This window comes from Rhododendron vialii, chromosome 5a (assembly GCF_030253575.1).
Source record: "Rhododendron vialii isolate Sample 1 chromosome 5a, ASM3025357v1".
NCBI classification, from domain to species: Eukaryota; Viridiplantae; Streptophyta; class Magnoliopsida; order Ericales; family Ericaceae; genus Rhododendron; species Rhododendron vialii.
The window spans coordinates 40,018,166-40,038,845 of NC_080561.1; the positions used below are offsets into that span (position 1 = coordinate 40,018,166).

At 38.2% G+C, this 20,680-nt stretch overlaps 4 protein-coding genes across 4 annotated transcripts; 2 read left to right on the forward strand and 2 right to left on the reverse strand.

The window, feature by feature from the left end:
• Nucleotides 1-4,893: 4,893 nt before the first annotated feature.
• On the forward strand, nt 4,894-5,508 carry LOC131327914 (uncharacterized). The gene has a single exon (XM_058361034.1). It carries the CDS (start codon nt 4,894-4,896, stop codon nt 5,506-5,508), a length of 615 nt encoding a protein of 204 aa, XP_058217017.1.
• A 3,766-nt stretch (nt 5,509-9,274) lies between these two features.
• LOC131327915 (putative receptor-like protein kinase At3g47110) lies at nt 9,275-10,548 on the reverse strand. The gene is made up of 2 exons (XM_058361035.1): nt 9,588-10,548; nt 9,275-9,477 (listed from the first exon to the last, which is right to left on the reverse strand). Exons 1-2 carry the CDS (start codon nt 9,904-9,906, stop codon nt 9,275-9,277), a joined length of 522 nt encoding a protein of 173 aa, XP_058217018.1. The 5' UTR covers nt 9,907-10,548.
• Nucleotides 10,549-10,877: 329 nt separating this feature from the next.
• On the reverse strand, nt 10,878-12,279 carry LOC131327916 (LRR receptor-like serine/threonine-protein kinase EFR). The gene is made up of 2 exons (XM_058361036.1): nt 11,586-12,279; nt 10,878-11,440 (listed from the first exon to the last, which is right to left on the reverse strand). Exons 1-2 carry the CDS (start codon nt 12,277-12,279, stop codon nt 10,878-10,880), a joined length of 1,257 nt encoding a protein of 418 aa, XP_058217019.1.
• A 2,441-nt stretch (nt 12,280-14,720) lies between these two features.
• On the forward strand, nt 14,721-20,549 carry LOC131327183 (clathrin light chain 2-like). Its single transcript, XM_058360222.1, has 3 exons — nt 14,721-16,199; nt 18,468-18,621; nt 19,905-20,549. The coding sequence occupies exons 1-3, from the start codon at nt 15,958-15,960 to the stop codon at nt 20,265-20,267; spliced, it is 759 nt and encodes a 252-aa protein (XP_058216205.1). The 5' UTR covers nt 14,721-15,957; the 3' UTR covers nt 20,268-20,549.
• Nucleotides 20,550-20,680: the final 131 nt, after the last annotated feature.

Below are 20,680 nucleotides of genomic sequence, written 5' to 3' on the forward strand. Positions count from 1 at the left end.
ATATACAACAAATAGCATTATTGTACGAAACCCAACCTAACTTGTGTCCCCGATAATAAATAGGTCCTTGAAAGCTTTCAAAATCCGTCAATATTTCCTCCCACATATTGCTCATTTGTGACCATCCAGCATCCTTCTATGGGTGTAGCTGTTAAAGTGATTGCTTAGATTTGACAATAATGGAAAATCTTCTTTACGGAGGTTCTGTAAACAAGTGTTTATAATTCTCAATGGTGACCGTCCAAAAATATTTTGAACAGTCAAGATGTTAATGAAACTTTTTCGGAAAAGAGTTAATTGTGACCGATCATAATTGAAAACGAATGTCAACCATTTTTTTTTTTTTGGTCAGCCGAATGTCAACCATTAATTGCGCCAATAGAAGGCTAAGATTGGTTGGTACTGTAAACAGACTGTTTACCGCTACTCCGTAAATAAGACCGTCTCTTGACAAAAAACGTTGAGGCCCCTTAATATTTTTATGAGTAAATAAAATAAACAGTAATCTATCTAAAGAGTAAAAAATATGTGATATATATGGTACATTTAATTTCTTAAAGTAGTTACCATTACTGCACGTATGTAAATGTATCTCATAAGTACACAATTCGCAAGTGGAGTGGAGTGCAGTTGGTGCCTCCCTTATACTCTCACGCACTTGGGTAGAGTTCGATTCCTGTAAGCATTCATCTCCTCTCTAAGTCCCTAGGATAGAATAGATTATGTTTAACGAATGGCCAAAAAAAAAAAAACACAATTCTTCAAAAAAATGAACCCATTTTTTTTTGTATGGGTTTACTAGTAATTGGCTTATTTCTAATACCTAGTTGACACCCGATGGAATTTCAGGGTTGCTAATTTTAAGAAAAATTTGAATAATACATTGTGTGTAGCTTTAGTATTTTGGAATAAGAGAAAAGCGACAAAAAATACTAGGAATTTAAAATAGGTGTACCATAAGTATGTCTCACACAACATAAAAGAAAAATCTACATTATTGTCCATTCGTTTGACCGGATATGAGTGTCGAGTTCAATTAATATCTAAGGTGACCTCATATCCGGTATTTGGTTTAAAAAAATTTCGGTGTCATTAAACATCATGCGATGTATAATCCCACATTAGGTCTTAATTAGTGAACTCTTTCCGTCAAAGTACTGTGTTTGGCGGATCAAAAAAAAAAGTACTGTGTTTGCTTTCACATTAGGTCTTTCAGAAAAAATCAAGGTATGTACCCATTAATTGAAACTCAAAACTGCACCACCAACCTCTTTTATTGCTGAGATAACGAAATATCTCTGGGAATACTTTGAACCACATAGCTCTATCAGTACTTCCAACCAAATAATAAATTATCTGGGCCAAGAAAGAGACATCACATTGGAGTATTATTTTTCCTCACTTCACAAATTTGTTTATACATTCTAGTGTCTTACCCGTTTGATTTACGGGCCAGAAAAAAAAAATCAAAATGTGGAGTCCCACATCGAAAATCATGGAAAAATTGCCGTGATATTTAAACGATTGCGGGCGCAGTTACTGTATAATCCGAGGTTAACCTTTTTAGTCACGTGCATGGTTAAGCTAAGAGTAAGCAAGTCTGCTAGCTGGTGCGGGTCATGACAGAATTAAAACCTTTTTCCTATTGCCATGCGCATCAATGGATCAACAAGTACGTCTCTTGAAATTTATCGCAAAAAAATTAGGAAAAAAGATAGTTTCATGCAAATAATGTATACATACTTTCAAAAGTGGGTAGAAGACAAACTTCATACTAATTGAAATACTCTTCGTATGCAAATTTATAGAAAGCCAACCTCATCTCTCATATATTCCCAAACATGCACACGGTACTACGGTAGGGGAAATCCCATTGGGGTTCCCCTCTTTTCAGCTGGGCTGTTGCCCAATATATGATCCTCTATCTCCTTGAGAATGGAAAACTATTTGGTGGTCTTGAGGATACCGCCATGTGTTGTCATTCCCTTCTTATTCACTACATATTTTTGTGGAACTCAGTATTAAGTGTATGAATTACGGTCCCCACATCCTCACATAAGCATATGGTATGATAGATGAGGATGTTGGAGCACCAAGTGTGGCAATAGCCCAAGACCACCAAATAATTACTCAAATGAGCTAGAATGGCACACAATCATTATACTTAAACCTAGTGGAGATGAGAGAGACCCCAAGACATGCATATGCTCAAACCTAGGAGGCGTTTTCGCTAAACATTAAGCTTTAAAGTACTTTTTGTAATTCATAACCGTCAAGTTGTTTTTATTAAATTAAAAGTGTAAAAAATGTTTTGATTATTTATGAGACAAAATGTGTTGGATATGTTTTAATTTAGTCGAAACAACTTACTTTTTGACAATAAAATTAGTTTAGTATGAATAACTTTTACAAAAGCCAATAAATTATAGTGCGAACATTTTAGTTGAAATGGGGCCTTAATTGGTAGAGAGCAGCCACAAGAATATCCATAATCCCTTTCATTTGAGGAGGTTGGTTGATCAGCTTCCCGATTGATTCATTTGAGGAGGTTGTCGTCAGTTTTGTGTTGACGCTGGCGTGCAGGAACACCTCACAACTTGTTAAGGGTATAAAAATCATGTCTGAACATCAGGCAATTGACCTCATGTTTGTCATGGATATGCCTATTGCTTTGAGAGAGTTTGTAATCAGAGACAGCCTGAACATCAAGCCTGCAATTGTTAGATTAGGATGAAAGTCTTATCTCAGTAGTTTAGAACTCTGTCTGTATGCTTAATGTGGTACTCCTTTTTATAAGTTTTAATGAATTTTCGATTGACCGAAAAAAAAAAAAATCTCATGCCTCATCTAAAACCACAACATACACGAACAAAACATTATATTTTCTAAGCATGAAACCAATGATAACGTTTCGGAGAACCACCTTCGCAAATAGTTTGCATTGATAATATTTTCCATCTCTTCTTTATTGTTACAATTTAAAAGTACGTTAATCTTTGTAATTTGTTTTCAAAGATTAATAAATTCCTTTTTGTTATTTGAAAATAAAAAAGATAACGTTAAACTAATAGCCTCATATAATGGGAAACTAAGTAAACAAAGAGCCCCCCATTCAAAGGAGAAAGATAATTAATCTTTGCTCGTACGAATGATTGATCCACTAACCTCCCATATGGAAGTGTAAAAAGGTGGCAAATTGTGCTAAGAGCATCTCCAAGCCACTCTTCTAGTATTTAACCAAATGAAGCTTTTGTTGATTTATGTGGCATTTTGAGGACTCGTATTTGTAGTTTTGAAAATTATGACTCCAACCCACACCTGAAACTTGATTAATTTATTACTCCTTCCGTCTCTTTTTAAGTGTCCTGCTTCGTAATTTCAACTTATTAAAAAAACATCGTCATTATACCTTTCACATCAACTTTTTCCTCCACTTTTCCTACTTACCCATCATCATTACACTTTTATTCACTTACTTTTCAAAAAGAAATTTACTTTTAGGAATAAAATAGACAATGCATCAATTTTTACCAACTAACTTTACAAAATGGACATTTATTAAGGGACAGCCCAAAATGAAATACAGGACTATACAAAAGGGACGGAGGGAGTACTATCGTCTTAGGGACACATCATTTAAAGAGTGATGTTCAAGTTTAATTATTTTACTAATTTTTTAATCGAGGTAAACCACCATTTGTATAGTCACTGTACTGTACTGTACTTGAGGGAACAACTCATCAATTATATACCATTTCGATGTGTGGGTTGGAGGAAGCAGTTTTTTCAACATTACTTCTCAAAAAAATTTAAAAATAGTATGTGATGGGTGTGGTTGGAGATGCTCACCTATTTACTCAACACGATGCATTTGTGGTTATTATTGTTAGGCCTGTGAAGCCTGATTTGGTTTAACTGGTTTAACTTGCTATTTGTTGACTATTCCAAGTTCGAACTAGACAGTGGTATTGTGGTAATTGGTGACGTAAACCCTAAATCACAAATACTTGCTATACCTAACCAATGTAACTTGTACTCCAAACCCGAGTCCCCTCGTGGGGATATGCTATCCACCCTCCATATCTTCCTCGCAAACAATCTGCATGAAGAGTTTAATCGTCATCCTGGATCACTCATCCGAATACCAAAAACAGTACACAAAGAAAGTAAGATGCATTTATACTCTATAATAATACATGCTTCAAATAGAATGCATCATTTGCAAGTGCAACCCGGCCTCTGGTTTTGGAGGGGTCATTTGAGAGTATTTTTATTCAGGAAATGTAAATTAGCACAACTAGTACGGACAAACGATCGTTAAAAACGCAAACACCGGAGAAGATTCATTGGAATCCGTTCACTGGGTAGTGAATTTGAACATGAAAGTCCAATTCTCAGCACTGAAACCATGCAGTCTAATACCATTCCAGTACTTCTAGCAATCTCCATCACTGATTATAGCTCTTTCTTCCATTCTCCCGTCTCGGTTATCATGGTCAACCTTCTCCTCCTCCTCCTCTTCCAAGAGCAATGATCGGTCTACTATTTCCCTAACACGTTCAAGCTGTTGAAAAGATAAACTTGACTTATGTTTTTTTTGGAATTTTCTGCACAGTTTCTAGAATGTTTTAGTTTCATTCAGGTATTTGAAAGGTCACGTACTCCTAGGATCATGTATCTAGGAAGGTTCATGTATGATGCTTTGGATGTAGAAGCCTATTAATTTTAGTCTTATCTATTAGAGTCTATAAATACCTAATGTACCACATGGTTTTATGTAAGTGGAATACAAAAATTGAGTTCCTAGTATATTCCTCTTCCCTTCTCAGAAAATCTCGCAGATAGTATTTCCAACAAAGTGGTATCAGAGCCACCTTGCTAGAGGTCTAGAAAATGGCGAATGGTTGGATAGGATTTCAATTTCCTCGACTCACCAAAGATGCCTTCGACAATTGGACACTATGGATGAAGGCTATTCTCGGTTCGCAAGATTGCTGGGAGGTTGTAGAGAAAGATTATGAAGAGCGAGATGATTCCACTTTGAATGCTACTGAAAAGAATGCCTTACAGAAGTTAAGAACGAAGGATAAAAACGCTCTTACTCTCATCCATCAAGGCTTGGATGATTCAATGTTTGAAAAAGTGGCTAGTGAAACCACCGCGAAAAAGACATGGGAAGTCCTCCAAAATTGTTTCAGAGGAGTTGATAAAGTGAAGAAAATACGACTTCAAACTCTTAGAGGAGAGTTTGAAGCCCTTCGCATGAAGGAATCTGAGTCCATTTCAGATTATTTCACAAGAATGTTGGTCATTGTGAATCAGATGAAGCGATATGGTGAAAGCTTGCCAGATGTTCGAGTGGTGGAGAAAATTCTTCGCTCATTGCAACCAAAGTTTCTGCCAGTTGTGGTTGTTGAAGAGTCAAAAGACTTAGACTCGATGACTATTGACCAACTCTTGGGATCTTTACAAGCTCATGAGGAAAGACTAAAGATCAATTGGAATTAAGCAGTTGAACAAGCTTTGCAAGCAAAACTCTCCATACGAGGTAATGGAGGGAGAAATGATAGAGGTGGAAGCACCCAAAGAGGCCGAGGCCGAGGACAAGGTCGAGGCCGAGGACAAGGACAAGGCCGAGGACAAGGTCGAGGAGGACACGGATATGGATGTGGTCATGGACAAGGCGAAGGAGAAAGAGGTAACAATGACTCTTTCAATAATGACTTTGTACCAAGAAGTCAATTTTCAACATCAAGGTCACGTGGAAGAGGAAGAGGCCGCGGTCGTGGAAGAGATAATCATTCAAACCCGAGAAGGTTTGACAAGTCTCAAATAGAATGTTACAGTTGTCACAAATATGGACATTTTTCTTGGGAATGTGAAGATGCCAATAACCATGTTGAAGAACAAGCTCATTTTGTTGAAGAAAATGAGATTGAAGTAGGACCCACTTTGTTGCTTGCGGTCAAGCAAAATGAAGAGCTGGGAGAAAATTTGTGGTATCTTGACAATGGTGCTAGTAATATGTGCGGCGACAAAAACAAATTTGTAGAGCTTGATGAGACATGGAAAGGATATGTCACTTTTGGCGACTCCTCAAACGTTCCAATCATGGGAAAAAGTACGATTCTAATTCATTTGAAGAATGGTGATCATCGAATCATATCAGACGTATATTTTGTGCCAAAAATGAAGAGCAATATTTTAAGCTTGGGTCAATTTTTGGAAAGAGGTTATGAAATTAGAATGAAAGATCGTTGTCTTTCTTTAAAAGATGAAAGAAATAATTTGGTTGCAAAGGTATCAATGACGAAGAATAGAATGTTTCTGTTAAATCTTCAAACTGATGTGGCCAAGTGCTTGAAGGCAAGTGTGAAAGATATGTCATGGCGATGGCACATGAGGCTTGGACACTTGAACTTTGAAGGATTAAAAATGATGGCTCAAAAGAATATGATACATGGCTTGCCTTCTATCAACCATCCAGATCAGTTGTGCGAGGGATGCCAATACGGCAAGCAGTCTCGAAAGCCCTTTCCAAAAGAATCCATTTCAAGAGCTATTGAGCCGCTTCAACTTGTTCATACAGACATTTGTGGTCCAATGAAACCGGCATCATTTGGTAAGAACAAGTATTTTCTGCTGTTCATTGATGACTTTAGCAGAAAAAGTTGGGTCCATTTTTTGAAAGAAAAATCAGAAGCTTTTGGAACTTTTAAGAAATTTAAAGCTTTGGTTGAGAAGCAAAGTGGCTATGAAGTTAAAGCTTTGAGATCCGATAGAGGAGGCGAATTCACATCCAATGAATTTAAGAATTTTTGTGAAGTGAATGGAATTCGTCGTCCTTTAACGGTACCTAGATCGCCACAACGAAATGATGTTGCTGAGAGGAAAAATAGATCAATTTTAAATATGGCGCGGAGCACGTTGAGGAGTAAAAGCATGCCTAAGGAATTTTGGGCAGAAGTTGTTGATTGTGCAGTATATTTGTCAAATCGATGTCCTACAAGGAGTGTGGAGAACATGACACCGCAAGAAGCTTGGAATGGAATAAAGCCCAATATATCACATCTACGAGTTTTTGGAAGTATTGCATATGTTCATGTTCCAGATCAAAAAAGGTCCAAGCTGGACTCAAAGAGTGAGAAATACATTTTTATCGGCTATGATTCAAGCTCCAAAGGTTACAAGCTCTACAATCCAATCACTCAAAATATTGTAATTAGTAGAGACGTGGAATTTGACGAAGAAAGCACCTGGGAGTGGGATATTCAAGAAGGAGAGAATTATGATTTTTTCCCCTATTTTGAGGAGGAGCAATCAGTTTCTGAAGCACCATAAGAGCCAATTACACCTCCAGTTTCTCCTCGCATTGAACCCCCATCACCAGGAGAAAGCTCAAATGAGAGAACACCAAACATGCAGAGTCTCAGTGATCTTTATGAAGCAACTGAACCACTGGATCTGTTTTGTCTTTTTGCAGAAAGTGAGCCTTTGAACTTTGAAGAGGCTATGGAAGATGAGAAGTGGAGAAGTGCTATGCATGAAGAGATCAATGCCATTAAAAAGAATGACACGTGGGAGCTTGCTACTCTTCCAAAAGGGCAAAAAGCTATTGGAGTGAAATGGGTATACAAAGCAAAGAAGAACGAAAAAAGAGAGGTCGAAAGGTATAAAGCAAGATTGGTGGCTAAGGGATATAGTCAACGCGTTGGAATTGACTACGAAGAGGTATTTGCTCCCGTTGCTCGTTTAGAAACTATAAGGTTGTTGATTTCTCTTGCTGCTCACAATAAATGGAAGATTTACCAAATGGATGTAAAATCTGCGTTCTTAAATGGTTTGCTTGAGGAGGAGGTGTACGTTGAACAACCTTTGGGGTATGTGGTCAAAGGCCGTGAGGATAAAGTTCTGCAGCTTAAAAAGGCGTTGTATGGATTGAAACAAGCGCCAAGAGCATGAAATACAAGAATTGATATGTATTTCATTGCTAATGGTTTCACCAAATGTCCACACGAGCATGCTCTTTATGCTAAGGTGAATAAAAAAGGAGATATTCTTGTTGTTTGTTTGTATGTCATTGATCTCATTTTTACAGGAAATAATCCTAAAATGTTCGAAGAATTCAAGAAGGCGATGGTTCGAGAATTCGAGATGACTGATATAGGAATTATGGCCTACTACCTTGGGATTGAAGTGAAACAACAGGAGGATGGCATTTTTATTTCTCAAGAAGGATATGCAAGAAACCTACTCCAGAAATTTGAGATGGCTAATTGCAATCCAGTAAACACCCCCGTGGAGTGTGGAATGAAGTTGTCAAAGCATGAAGATGGAGAAAAGGTAAATACAACGGTTTTCAAAAGTTTGGTTGGCAGTCTGCGGTATTTGACATGTACAAGGCCAGATATTTTGTTTGGAGTTGGGCTCATTAGCCGTTTTATGGAAACACCCACCACTGTTCACCTTAAAGTTGCAAAAAGAATTCTTCGTTATGTTATAAAGGCACGCTGGATTTTGGGTTGCTTTATTCGTCTTCTAAGGAATTAAAGCTCGTGGGATATTGCAACAGTGATTGGGCTGGAAATCTAGATGACAGAAAAAAGCACTACAGGTTTCGTATTTTTCTTGGGAGATGCTGCTTTCACATGGAGATCAAAGAAACAGTCTATTGTAGCACTTTCTACTTGTGAGGCAGAGTATGTTGCTACGACATCATGCACATGTCATGCGGTTTGGCTTCGGAACTTATTAAAGGATTTGTTTTTCGTGCAAGAGGAAGCTATAGAAATTTTTGTTCATAACAAGTCTGCAATTGCTTTGTCGAGGAATCCTGTTTTTCATGATCGGAGTAAACATATTGATACAAGGTATCATTACCTTAGAGAATGCATTACAAATAAGGAGGTAGAGCTCAAGTACGTAAAGACTCATGATCAGATTGCAGACATTTTCACAAAGCCGCTCAAGTATGAGGACTTCAGAAGGCTTCGGGCGCTACTTGGAGTTACTAAGAAAGTCAAGTTTAAAGGGGGGTGTTGAAAAGATAAACTTGACTTATGTTTTTTTTGGAATTTTCTACACAGTTTCTAGAATGTTTTAGATTCATTCAGGTATTTGAAAGGTCACGTACTCCTAGGATCATGTAACTAGGAAGGTTCATGTATGATGCTTTGGATGTAGAAGCCTATTAATTTTAGTCTTATCTATTAGAGTCTATAAATACCTGATGTACCACATGGTTTTATGTAAGTGGAATACAAAAATTGAGTTCCTAGTATATTCCTCTTCCCTTCTCAAAAAATCTCACGGATAGTATTTCCAACACAAGCAAACCCATTGAAACAAAGTCGCAAATACTGAGTCCATCTTTGAAGATGTCATCAGTTGGTCTCTTTCCGGTAAACATCTCCAACAAGAGAATCCCGTTGCTGTAAACATCTCCTAGTGTGGACACTTGGGCCCCCATACCATTTTCTGAAAGGAAGAAAATAGGAAAATGATTACAAGGGTAGTACAACAAGAATTATGCAATGGGTTATCAGTAAATAGTAGTCAATGGCAGCAAGATTGAATAAACAAGATACCTGGAGCAATGTATCCAACAGAACCCTTTAGCCCAACAGATAAGTTTTGCTCATTCGAAAGATCATTCGCTGCTTGAATAAGAAACCTTGCCAATCCAAAGTCGCCGACATGGGCTGTCATATCATAATCCAATAGCACATTGCTGGGCTTTAGGTCACAGTGCACGATTGGTACCTCGCAATGATGATGAAGATATTCCAATGCAGAAGCAACGTCTACGGCTATGTTCAGTCTTTGAATGATTTTTAAACTCTTATTAGCTTGATTTTGTTTATCATGTCCCGAATGGAGCCACTGTTCTAGGCTTCCGTTGCACATGAACTCGAGTACAGGACTAGAGCTTTGAAATCACTACCCTGTTGATCAACACTCGAACACGTTGTTATGATCTCAAGGATATTAATTACGATGTCGTATATTCTTCAAAGCATTGCATTCATCCATGAAACTCTTGGAAGCACCTTGCTTTTCAAGATTTAGTACTTTGACAGATACAACTGCACTGTCACAAAGAATTCCTTTGTATACAGTACCAAAACTACCTGAACTGATCAAATTTTCCTCAGAGAACCCATTGGTTGACATAGCAAGTTCCGTGTAAGAAATTCCCCGCTCCCAATCCTCTGCGGAGAGTGCAGCTAAAGATTTCTTGTTTGATTTTCTAATCACATAACAAGCAGCCAAAGAGCACAGGAGTAGGCCAAAAATAACACTAGTAGTTACAGGTATATATAACTACATTGGGCGCAAGAAATTTTCTTGATGATTTCTTGTCAACTTGAGAACATAAAGGCAAATGCAAGTCTGAAATGCCTCCACATAGCTTATTATTCCCGACTATAGAAATTGCGCTGAAATTTCCAAAAATCCCTTCAATTGGCACTTGGGCCCTCCAAATCGTTGAAAGAAAGATCGAGTTTCTTGAGCAACAAAAGCTTTCCAAGGAACTCTGGGATATGTCCGGACAAGTTATTGCGCGAAAAATCAAACTCTCCTAAACCTCTTAAAGCTTTCAGTGATTCGGGAATTGTTCCTTGTAGGAAATTACCACCCAAAATCAGGCGTTTCAAACTTAGACGACGGCTGAGACCGCTGGGATTTCACCCGACAATTTGTTATGGGAAAGATCAAGCTCCATGACGTGAATCAAGTTACCCACTTCAAATGGCAAAGAACCACTCAAAGAATTATTAGACAAGACCAGAGATATCAAAAGCGAAGAGAGACCAATGATTTCTTTCGGTATGGTGCCACTGAGGTTGTTACTGCTAAGGTTCATTACCAGCAGTTTACGTACTGCAACTTCCAAGGCTTGGGGGAATACTTCTTTCTAGCCTATTCTCCTCCATAAAGAGCCTCGTTAACGATGTCAAGTTACTGAGGGAGGATGGAATCTGCCCTGAAAATCTGTTGACATTCAAATATAATCCGGCTAGTTGTCGAAGTGCTCCAACACCCTCAAGAATACTACCATCCAAGTAGTTCCCTTCAAACCCGAGAAGGGTCAAATTCACAAGGTTTCCTATCTCATTGGGAATGTTTCCATATAACATATTAGAACCCAAAGTAAGAGTTTGGAGGCTAGTTGAAAGGTTAGCAATGGAGTTCGGCAATTCTCCACCAACCTGATTTCTTGCCAATCTCAAAACTTCCAAATTAGTACAGTTACTCAAGTAATCAATAAAATTTAGGCCTCCCATTTTCCCATTTCCAAGTTGATTATCATCAAAGTTGAAATGATTCAAACCTTGCAAGATTCCTAAACTTCTTGGCAGTGTCCCAGTAAGACTATTTTGAGCAAAATCAACCAACATAAGCCCGGTAGCATTTGATAAGGAAACCGGTATTGGTCCTGTGAAATTGTTTAACCCCCAGCAAATATTTCAAGATTAGGAAGGGTATGGCCTACATCTGGTGGGAGTTTCCCTTGTAAATTGTTTTGAACAACATTAAGTAGCACAAGGAGGAAATATTGTAGATTGACAAAGGAACCGTACCCAAAATCCCATTTTGGGAGACTTGAAAAAAGCCTAAACCGGATAGAAGACCAATTTGTTCCGGTATGGTTCCTTGTAGGATATTTTGCATGAGCGAAAGAACATAGAGAGACGAAAGGTTTCCAATGGAAGCTGGGATTATTCCAGATAGATTGTTGCTCTCAACTCCTAGGAAAACCAACTTGGAAAGTGAGCTGAGTTGCTCTGGAAGTTGCCCAACAAGATGATTTTTCGGTGCACAAAAAATCGTGAGATCTCTACATTGGCTGATATTACTTGGGATTTTCCCAGAAAATGAATTGTAAGACAAATCAAGATGTTGCAGCCTGATTAAGCGGTCGATTTCTTGAGGAATTTCGCCTTGGAAATTGTTGTCTGTCAGATTGATTCCAGTGAGGAATGTGAGGTTTCCTATAGAAGGTGGAATGGAGCCAAACAGATTCTGTGATTCCAAGTTCAAAACCATTACTCTTCCATTGGTGGGATTGCATTTAACACCTACCCAATTGCAGAAATGAAGGGAATCATTCCAAGAGGGCATGATTTGAAATGGGTCTTGAGTTATGTGATTCTTGAAATCAAGTAAAGCCATTCTATCAGTCTCATTTCCAGAAATACTGGAAGCTATTGCAGATTCCAGGCCTGATATCAAAAGCACAAGAAGAATTCTGGGAAAGAGATAAGAAGGCTCCATTGTGTTTGTTTTTAATGAAGTCCTGATGTAAGGATCACTAAATGCAATATGAATAAACAAACTTGTGGACTTATGGACTATGGAATCACTTTTTGTCAATGTGTAAGAGATACTCCTTTTTTTTAAGTCTGGGCCCAGATAATTTATTATGGGGTTGTTAAAGAGATGAAAGAGAATGGTGGCAGTTTTGAGTATTTAAAGAGGGTAGTTTGATTTAGTTTGATTGTTGTCATCTCTCATTTTACTTTTCGGCTGCTAAAATGTTGCAAGGAATGGCAAAGAGAACTCCAAGGTTTTGGAGCCCGGATATAAGAGTAGCGCAAAGGAGTGAAGTCCAAGATGAAGTATAGAGACTTACAAATATCTAGCTTTTAGAAGAAGCCAATTTAGAATGTACACCAAATATAGTATCTTGTAGAAAGTATAGAGGGACTAAAACCATCCTTGGAAGAGATTATTCTTTACACCGCCGTTGTAAACATTTATTTTCTCAAAATTAATTATATTGTGTCACGTCGCCATATTTTATTGATTGTGACCACTGTTTTGTAACATGGCGCAATATAATTGATTTGAAAGAAATAAATATTTACACTGGCGATGTAAAGAATTTATTCTCTCCTTGGAATAGTATAAATAGAGGATGAGTCTAGCCATTTTGTATCAACAAAAAATCAAACAAATTGTACTCCCTTGTCTCATAATAAAAAAACAGAGCCAAAACAGCAGGCCCAGAGCAACATCAAAACACAACTGTGTACAGCAAAAATAACCAAAGAAGCTAAAGGATCCTACTGGGCCAATGTTCCACGCCCTGCAAATCTCCCTGTTTTCCTGAGTGTCTTTCACATTCCTCTAAGACAGCATAGCATCTCTAATTGAATTACAGATTTTAGAACTAGCAAAGCCAGAGTCCATACTTTTCTGCTGGAAAATTCGAGCATTTCGTTCTCCCCAATATACCATGAACTGCAGCAGATAGAGATAGCTTAAGCACACTTTTTCTCAGGCGATTCCCCTTAGAGTACATGTTAAACCAAATCATCTCATCATCCCATTCCATAGGGTTCCTACGCACTTGATTTCGCTTCAACACATCTCCCCAGACAACACTAGAATAAAAACAATATAAAACAGGTGGTTGTGTGTCTCCACATTACCACTATTGCACCGCACACATGAAGCATCAGCAACTATGCCCCAAGCCATCAATCGTCTGCATTTACTGAGTTGAAACTTCGTACGAATTGAACAACGGTAATGGCCAGAGGCACTTGATGCTATTGCAGATTCTAGACCCGAGATCAAAAGCACCAGAAGAATTGGGCAAAAGACATTAGAATGGTCCATCGTGTTAAGTTTGTGATATCAGGACAAAATTCAACATGTATAAACAAATTTGTGAACTGAGGCAAAACTAATACTCCAATCTGATGTCTCTTTCTTGGCCCAGATAATTTATCACTGGTTGGAATGACTGATGGAGATATTTGGTTCAAAAGTATTCCTAGAGATAGGAGTATTTTTTAAGCAATGCAAGAGGTTGGTGGTGCAGTTTTGACTTTTGAGTTTCAATTAATGGGTACCTTGATTTTTCTGAAAGACCTAATGTGAAAAACAAGCACAGTTTGGCGGAAAGTGTTCAGTAGCCAATACCATACCCCATGTGGGATTATATATCGCATGATGTTTAATGACGGCCGATTTTTTTTTTTTAACCAAATATCATATATGTGGTCACCTTAGATAAGTAATTCAATTCGACACTCATATCTGGTCAAACGAATGGATAATAATGTAGGTTTTTCTTTTATACTATGCGAAACAAACTTATGGTCCTCATATATTAAATTCCGAGTATGTTATGTCTTCGTGTCATGGTGTGTCTGGTGTCAATATAACACTTGTCCATCTATGGTCTCTATAAATCAAAGTCATTGAAATAGCTTTCACACCAAGCTTGTATTTGCAGATTAATTTATCGAAGTTTAGTTAAAATTTCGACAAAATGTTGTATAAATTTACTATAAAAAAAATCGATAGTATGTACAAAAATTCAAGTTATTATTATTATTTTTTCTTAAAAAAAGAGCAACTTCAAAAGTTTCGGTCTTGACCTAGGACTGAGCCCTTTTGATTTCTCTGTTTCCTTAACAATGAGAATAAGAATCCTACAATTCCGATCACGGTAGAGGAATCTTAAATAATCTTCACACTTGTGGATCTTTTATCGGGCCAAGTATTATAAGAGCATTCACATCTCCTCCTCTACTCCCTCTTCTACACTAAAGTAGCCAGTGAAAACAACAAAACTCCCCTGCGTCAGTCTCGTTCAAGGCTCGTCACAATACCAAAATGCTACAGTACCTCGCGACAAAGCACGAGGCACTATTCACTCGTTTACCAATAAAAAAACAAATATCTTCAATCAAAGGATTTCTTTGCATTCAAAGGGCGGATTTGCAGAGGTAGGTAGCGATGGCGTCGTAGGTGGGTTCAGCTTGGCGTCGTACATAGGTGGGTTCAACTGCGAGAGGGAGAGAGAGAGAGAGCGGGGTTTGATTGTCCGATCAAGCGGAGGGGGTGGATTTGCCAGAGTAGACTGTGATTGATTTTGTCTGCTGGTTTTTTTGGGGCTGGAGTGAGAAGAAGAAAGAGTAAAGTTAGAGAGAGAGAGAGAGAGAGGGGGGGAGAAGGGGTTTGCTGGTTTTGAGACGTTGTCGCTGGTTTGGCCTTTTTTTGTTTTTTTTTGCTGTTGTTTGCTTTTTCTCAAAGAAATAATATTTTAATGGGACAGTTTTAATATGAAAAATGATTTTGTCACTTCTTTTTTTTTTTTGTTAACATTACTTTCTTGCAAATGTATTTTTGGTGCAAATATATACTTACAGGAGAGTGACGTTAACAAAAAATGGTGTGGTAAAATCGGCAGCTTTTAATATAGAAAATTTAGTAGACATTTTAAAAACAAGTAGTTAAAGTAATAAAGTGACTTTTTGAGGTGTAAATTGATCCAAAATATGGAGAGATTTATGCTGATGCTCTACAGTCTATATACTATAGGGTTCGGTTTAAGTAGTTTTTTAACCCTTTCTAAGCTCATATTGATAATCGAGATTGTTGGTTTATTAAAATTCATTAAGAATACTAATTAAGTAAAAATTTATGTTAATCAAATATTATTTGATATGATTTCAAAATCCAATAATCTTCAAATAAATAGGATAGAGGGCTTTCAATCCAGTGTTCCAATTCTTTTGTTTTCAAGGTAATATATGTTTTGAAATCATATTTAATAATGATATCAAATGAACTTAATTTCCTTCCAGGGCACACCTTGTTTGGATCCTTTCTAGTTTGTACTGTTTGGTTATGAATATAAATTTACGTTTCCTAAAAAAAAAAAATTTCCAATCAAATCTCGACATGAGAGAATCTAATTCCCAACCTTTCCCAAAATATGGATGCCTTCGTCACCTTCTGGCTTCTCTAAAATTTTCTTTGCCCATTCCAACATAAGGAAATTTCCACGCAATTGCTTACGTAATTCCTTCTAGTGGTTCTCATCAATCACGTCAGACCACTTTAGCCTCCTGAGAGGGACAAACAGACAACTGGAGGAAACTTCGCGTACACAGCCAGACAACAAAGGCAATTTTAGTACGAGTCGAAAAACCCATGTCGTCTTACGCCGCCGTGACTCAGCCGTTCGACGACGACGGTGGCAGCAGCAGCAGCTACGCCGACTCGCGCAGGTTCGACTCGTTCTCCAACTTCGCCGACGGTGAGTCCGCTGCGGATGACGGGTTCTCGCCGGAAAGGAACGGTGACGGTGGGTTTGTGGGGTCGAACGGGCCAATTCTGCCGCCGCCGGCGGAGATGGAGTCGGAGGAGGGGTTTGCACTCAAGGAGTGGCGCAGGTACCTTGTTCTCTGACTTCCTCGGTTCATAAATACGTACAGCAGCAGTCGCACAGTTTGTATTTATCGAGGCTCGAATCTACAGTAATTTATTTTTATTTTTACCTTAGTAACAAAATTAATTTTAGTATTTCGTACCAGTTCCAATAGATTGTCCGATCCGCAAAACGATAACTTGATGCATATTAGTTGAAAAAAGTTGAAATTTTTTGCAACTAGTAACTAGATGTCGATGAATTCTTCTAATTTATTGAGAAAAGTTTGAATTTTTCTTGACAAGAATCGACTATTCTTTTAAGTTCTCGTTGCGACGGAGAGAGCATGTATTCTTGCTAGGTTAGGAAGAGACAGGATTGTATATGTACGAGTCGTTCTGATTTTATTTTATCACAGTGTAGCAGATGCATAATTTGTATTTAGGGGCTCGAGTAGATGTATTTACATATTGACTGCGAAGATTATACTGTATCATAAGTATATACGTCGTACTCATTTCATTTAATGCCCAAAAAATGGTTGTCAATAAAAATTTTAGGTGTCTTTTTGACATATATAGGGAAGTTGGGGAGTTTTGTCAAACAAAAGGAACTTGAAAGCGATTCTATATAATTTTTTCTACATTAAGCTGTAACATTAGTATAACTAGTAGGGATATTTGGATGTATGTAGGGCCGGGCACTCCCGCACCCCTTGTGTACACACCTAGCAGTTGATTTACTTGGTGATTGCAGATTAAAGGAGTTTGATTTCATTGGTTTCTTGGTTTTCTTGCTGATGAATTCATAGTCTACATTGGAGATTTTGGCAAATTCGGGTTGAATTTTGAGGACTGATGCACATAATACCCTATTACAAATCAATTTGCGCTTTGAAATGTTAATATTTTGTAGTTTCATAAGATTTTATTGAACAAACACCCATGGGAACAAGAAAACAGGGGCAAGCCCAAGAGTACATCAAACAGAAAAAAACAAAGATTACACACACCCAAGCATTACAAAGCTAGAAGAAAGAGAACTACTAGCAAACATCAAACAACAACAAAACCAAGCCATCAGGGCCACAATACAACAGCACAGCCCAAAGTTAGGCATTAAAGACCATCAAAAACCTTGAAGGGGATATTCCAAGCCAGACACAAATACTGGTTGGTGTCTGTCTTCTTAATATGCTTCCAATAACTCACATATCATCGCAAATCAGTCAACACTCAGCATTCACGCCTTTGGACTTGTGTTGAAAAATCTTAGAGTTTCTCTGTTTCCAGATATAGTAGATAGTAGTTGTCAAAGATAACTTGTATAGAACCTGAGGAAGATCATCCCCTTTCAAAGTATTCCTTATCTAATCCAATTCCTGAGCCAGAACACCAGGAGTTCTTGAAACATTGTTCTTAGCCATCACCTGCCTCCACAATCGAGTAGAGCAAGGATAGGTAAAAAAAGGTGTTCATGGGTCTCAGGGACATTACGACACTGAACACGCGTTTTGGTACCAATTAATCCCCAATTTTGAATTCTGTCCATGGTAAATCGTCTCCCCCACACAGCCATCCATTGGATGATACCCCGTTTTGAAACGTGATGCTTGAACCAAATAATCTTGCACCATAGAACTGTAGACCAACAGTGTCTCAAGGCCTGCCAAGTAGACTGGATGGAAAACATACCAGTTGCAGTCAAAGACCGGAAACATAATCCTCTTGAGTTGAGGAGGGCAACTTGATTATATGTTTGTATAACTGCTCCACTTTCTCTTGGATTTTGTTCTCCAAATTCTTGTGATTGTGATCCGCTAAAACTAGCACAATTTTTGAACCAATAATGCACAGATAATACATTCAAGTAGGATAGGTAAACGAACCAAGCCACTCGTGTTTGACTTGGTAAGAGCTCGTTCGAGATCGGTTTGTTACCTTTAACAAATAAAGTTTTAAATCTGTAAAGCTCATTAAGCTTTCAAACCTGCTACTCAGCTGTTTAGCTTATGTAGTGTGGAAAATGCAAGCTACTCAAGATTGACTCGGGTTCGGCTCGATTGACTTTCATTTGAGACTGGCTCCTCTAATAAGCAAGCCAAGCTTTGACATATTTTTGAGACTCATTATAGTTTCAAAACAAACTTGAATGCTCGGCTCGCTTATTAGTCCCACTCCTACGTTTAAATATTAATGTTGTACTTGTCTCGAAGTATCAATATGAGATACTTTACACATATGATCTCAGAGTTGATTGTGGGTGTTTTCTTGGATTGTGAGTGAATGTGCAGACTGAATGCAATTCGATTGGAGGAGAAGGAGAAGAGGGAGAAAGAACTGTTAAGAGAAATAATCGAGCAAGCTGAAGAGTACAAAACTGAGTTCTACAGGAGGCGGAAGCTTGCATGTGAGAACAACAAAGTTGCCAACAGGGAAAAGGAGAAGGTAATATAAAAAGGGGGACGTAGAGAATTATCAGATTGCCTTACTTACACTTATTTATGCGGATTTTGTTCTCTTGCTTGTAGTTGGGATTGTGGCAGTAGAATTTAGTATTATGTGTTTGGTACTAAGGCATCGATGTCTTGGATTCGCTTATGTGGAGGGATCCTTATTAACTTGTCCTTTTTTATTTTTTATGATGCTGCAACCTTAGTATTTTGACAATAATGACTTGACTAGAATTCAAGCTTCATGAATGTCTACCGAGCAGGTTGTTATGGAGTTTAGTCTTTTTTCGACAATTTATGAGCAGTTTTGTCCTCTAAAATAGAGCATCTTATTACAAATTTGGGAATATGGAAGTTCGGTGGCTCCAATTTTAAGGTGGATTCCCTGCTGCCAAAAAAAATCTCATCTAAGAAATGCCAAATATTGTATATGCTAGCTAGTCGGGTCAAATGGAATAGATTGTGTTCTTTAATCTTGTAGTGTTTGAGGAAACGCTAGTTTACAGAGAGAATTTTAAAAGCAGTTTTTATGTCACCAACCGAATAGGCGACGTAGATAAATTGCTCCATTGATTAAACATCCATGGTGATTAGTTTTACTTTGGATCTTAGGAATGTATGTCTTGTGGTGAAATGAACTCGGAGCTGTAGAATTGGGCATTTGTTTCGGCTCGCTAGAGTACAATTTGATGGCATATTGTTAGTACGTAAACGTACCTGTGGTTTTTTATTTTTTATTTTTATATAGCTGGCCTTCTACATCAGAGGTTGAACGCCACAAAGACTTCATCAAATAATGAAAATCTAATTGGTGACTGAATTTGCTGTGAGATACTGCGATGTCATTCTGCACTATGCCTGGGATTTTTTTCGTTATGCGAAGGATATGCAGATTGGCTACTCTACATACCTGTCAGAGGATTGCCCTCAGCACCACGCAACCATCTCATATCCCGCTGTGTGCTCTAAGCGCCAAAGAGTAGGTTTTGCTCCACCAAGCAGCTAACCATTTGTTGGTACTATGTAGGCATTTAAAGCACGTGAGATTTAGATTGTTGGAGCATTTTTTACGGACTTTATTGAGCAGTTGACCTCTGGCCTCTTACACCATCATTAGTGTCTGCATCGCTATCTACTGCATATGCACAGAGAGAATGTTTGAGTTCTGGACGAAATTATTCCCCTGCAACTTTGAAACCTAATACTCGGATATAATCAAATCTTGAGATGTAAGCCCATGCCACATCTTTGTTTTCCTGACTTGGATCCATATTGCAGCTGTTTTTGGAAAAACAAGAGACGTTCCATGGAGAAGCTAACAAGAGTTACTGGAAAGCAATTGCAGAGCTCATCCCCAACGAAGTACCAACAATAGAGAAGAGAGGAAAAAAGGAGAAAGCAAAGCAGCCTTCCATTGCTGTGATCCAGGGCCCGAAACCAGGCAAGCCAACGGATCTTTCAAGGATGCGCCATATACTCGTGAAGCTCAAGCATAATCCACCACCCCATATGAATCCGCCACCACCACCACCTTCATCAGAAACCGAAAAAGATGGGAAAGCGGGGCCGTCACCTCCGGTTGCAGCCAACAATTCTCAGCAGACCGCTGTTGTAGCTCCCAAGGGTTTAGTTGTTGCTTGAGAAAGGGAGAGTAGTTGCATGCTGTATATGATTCTCTTTGTGAAAAGCTATTAACCTGAAGTATGTTGTTGAGTTTGTACTATAGATGACTTGAAAATGTAAGTGGCTTGTTAGTTTGAGAGAGAGATAGGGCATTTTTCTTTTGTGCAAAAGCTTGAGTCAACCCTATTGTACTGTAAATTGTTTGCTATGTTTCATTACCTCTCTCCTCGCAATATTTCTGTTAGGTTTATTATTGGATCATCCTTTAGTTTGAATGTAATTATTTGCAGAGGATCCAAATGTTCTCCTTTTTGTTCACTACTCTGTCATAAGTGTGTTGCCTGACAACGACCTTGGTGGTAGTGCAGATGGAGCTTTGCTTAGGCTTTAATTAGACTTCCTTCAGGTGGACGGTGGGATTGGGCCTTTAG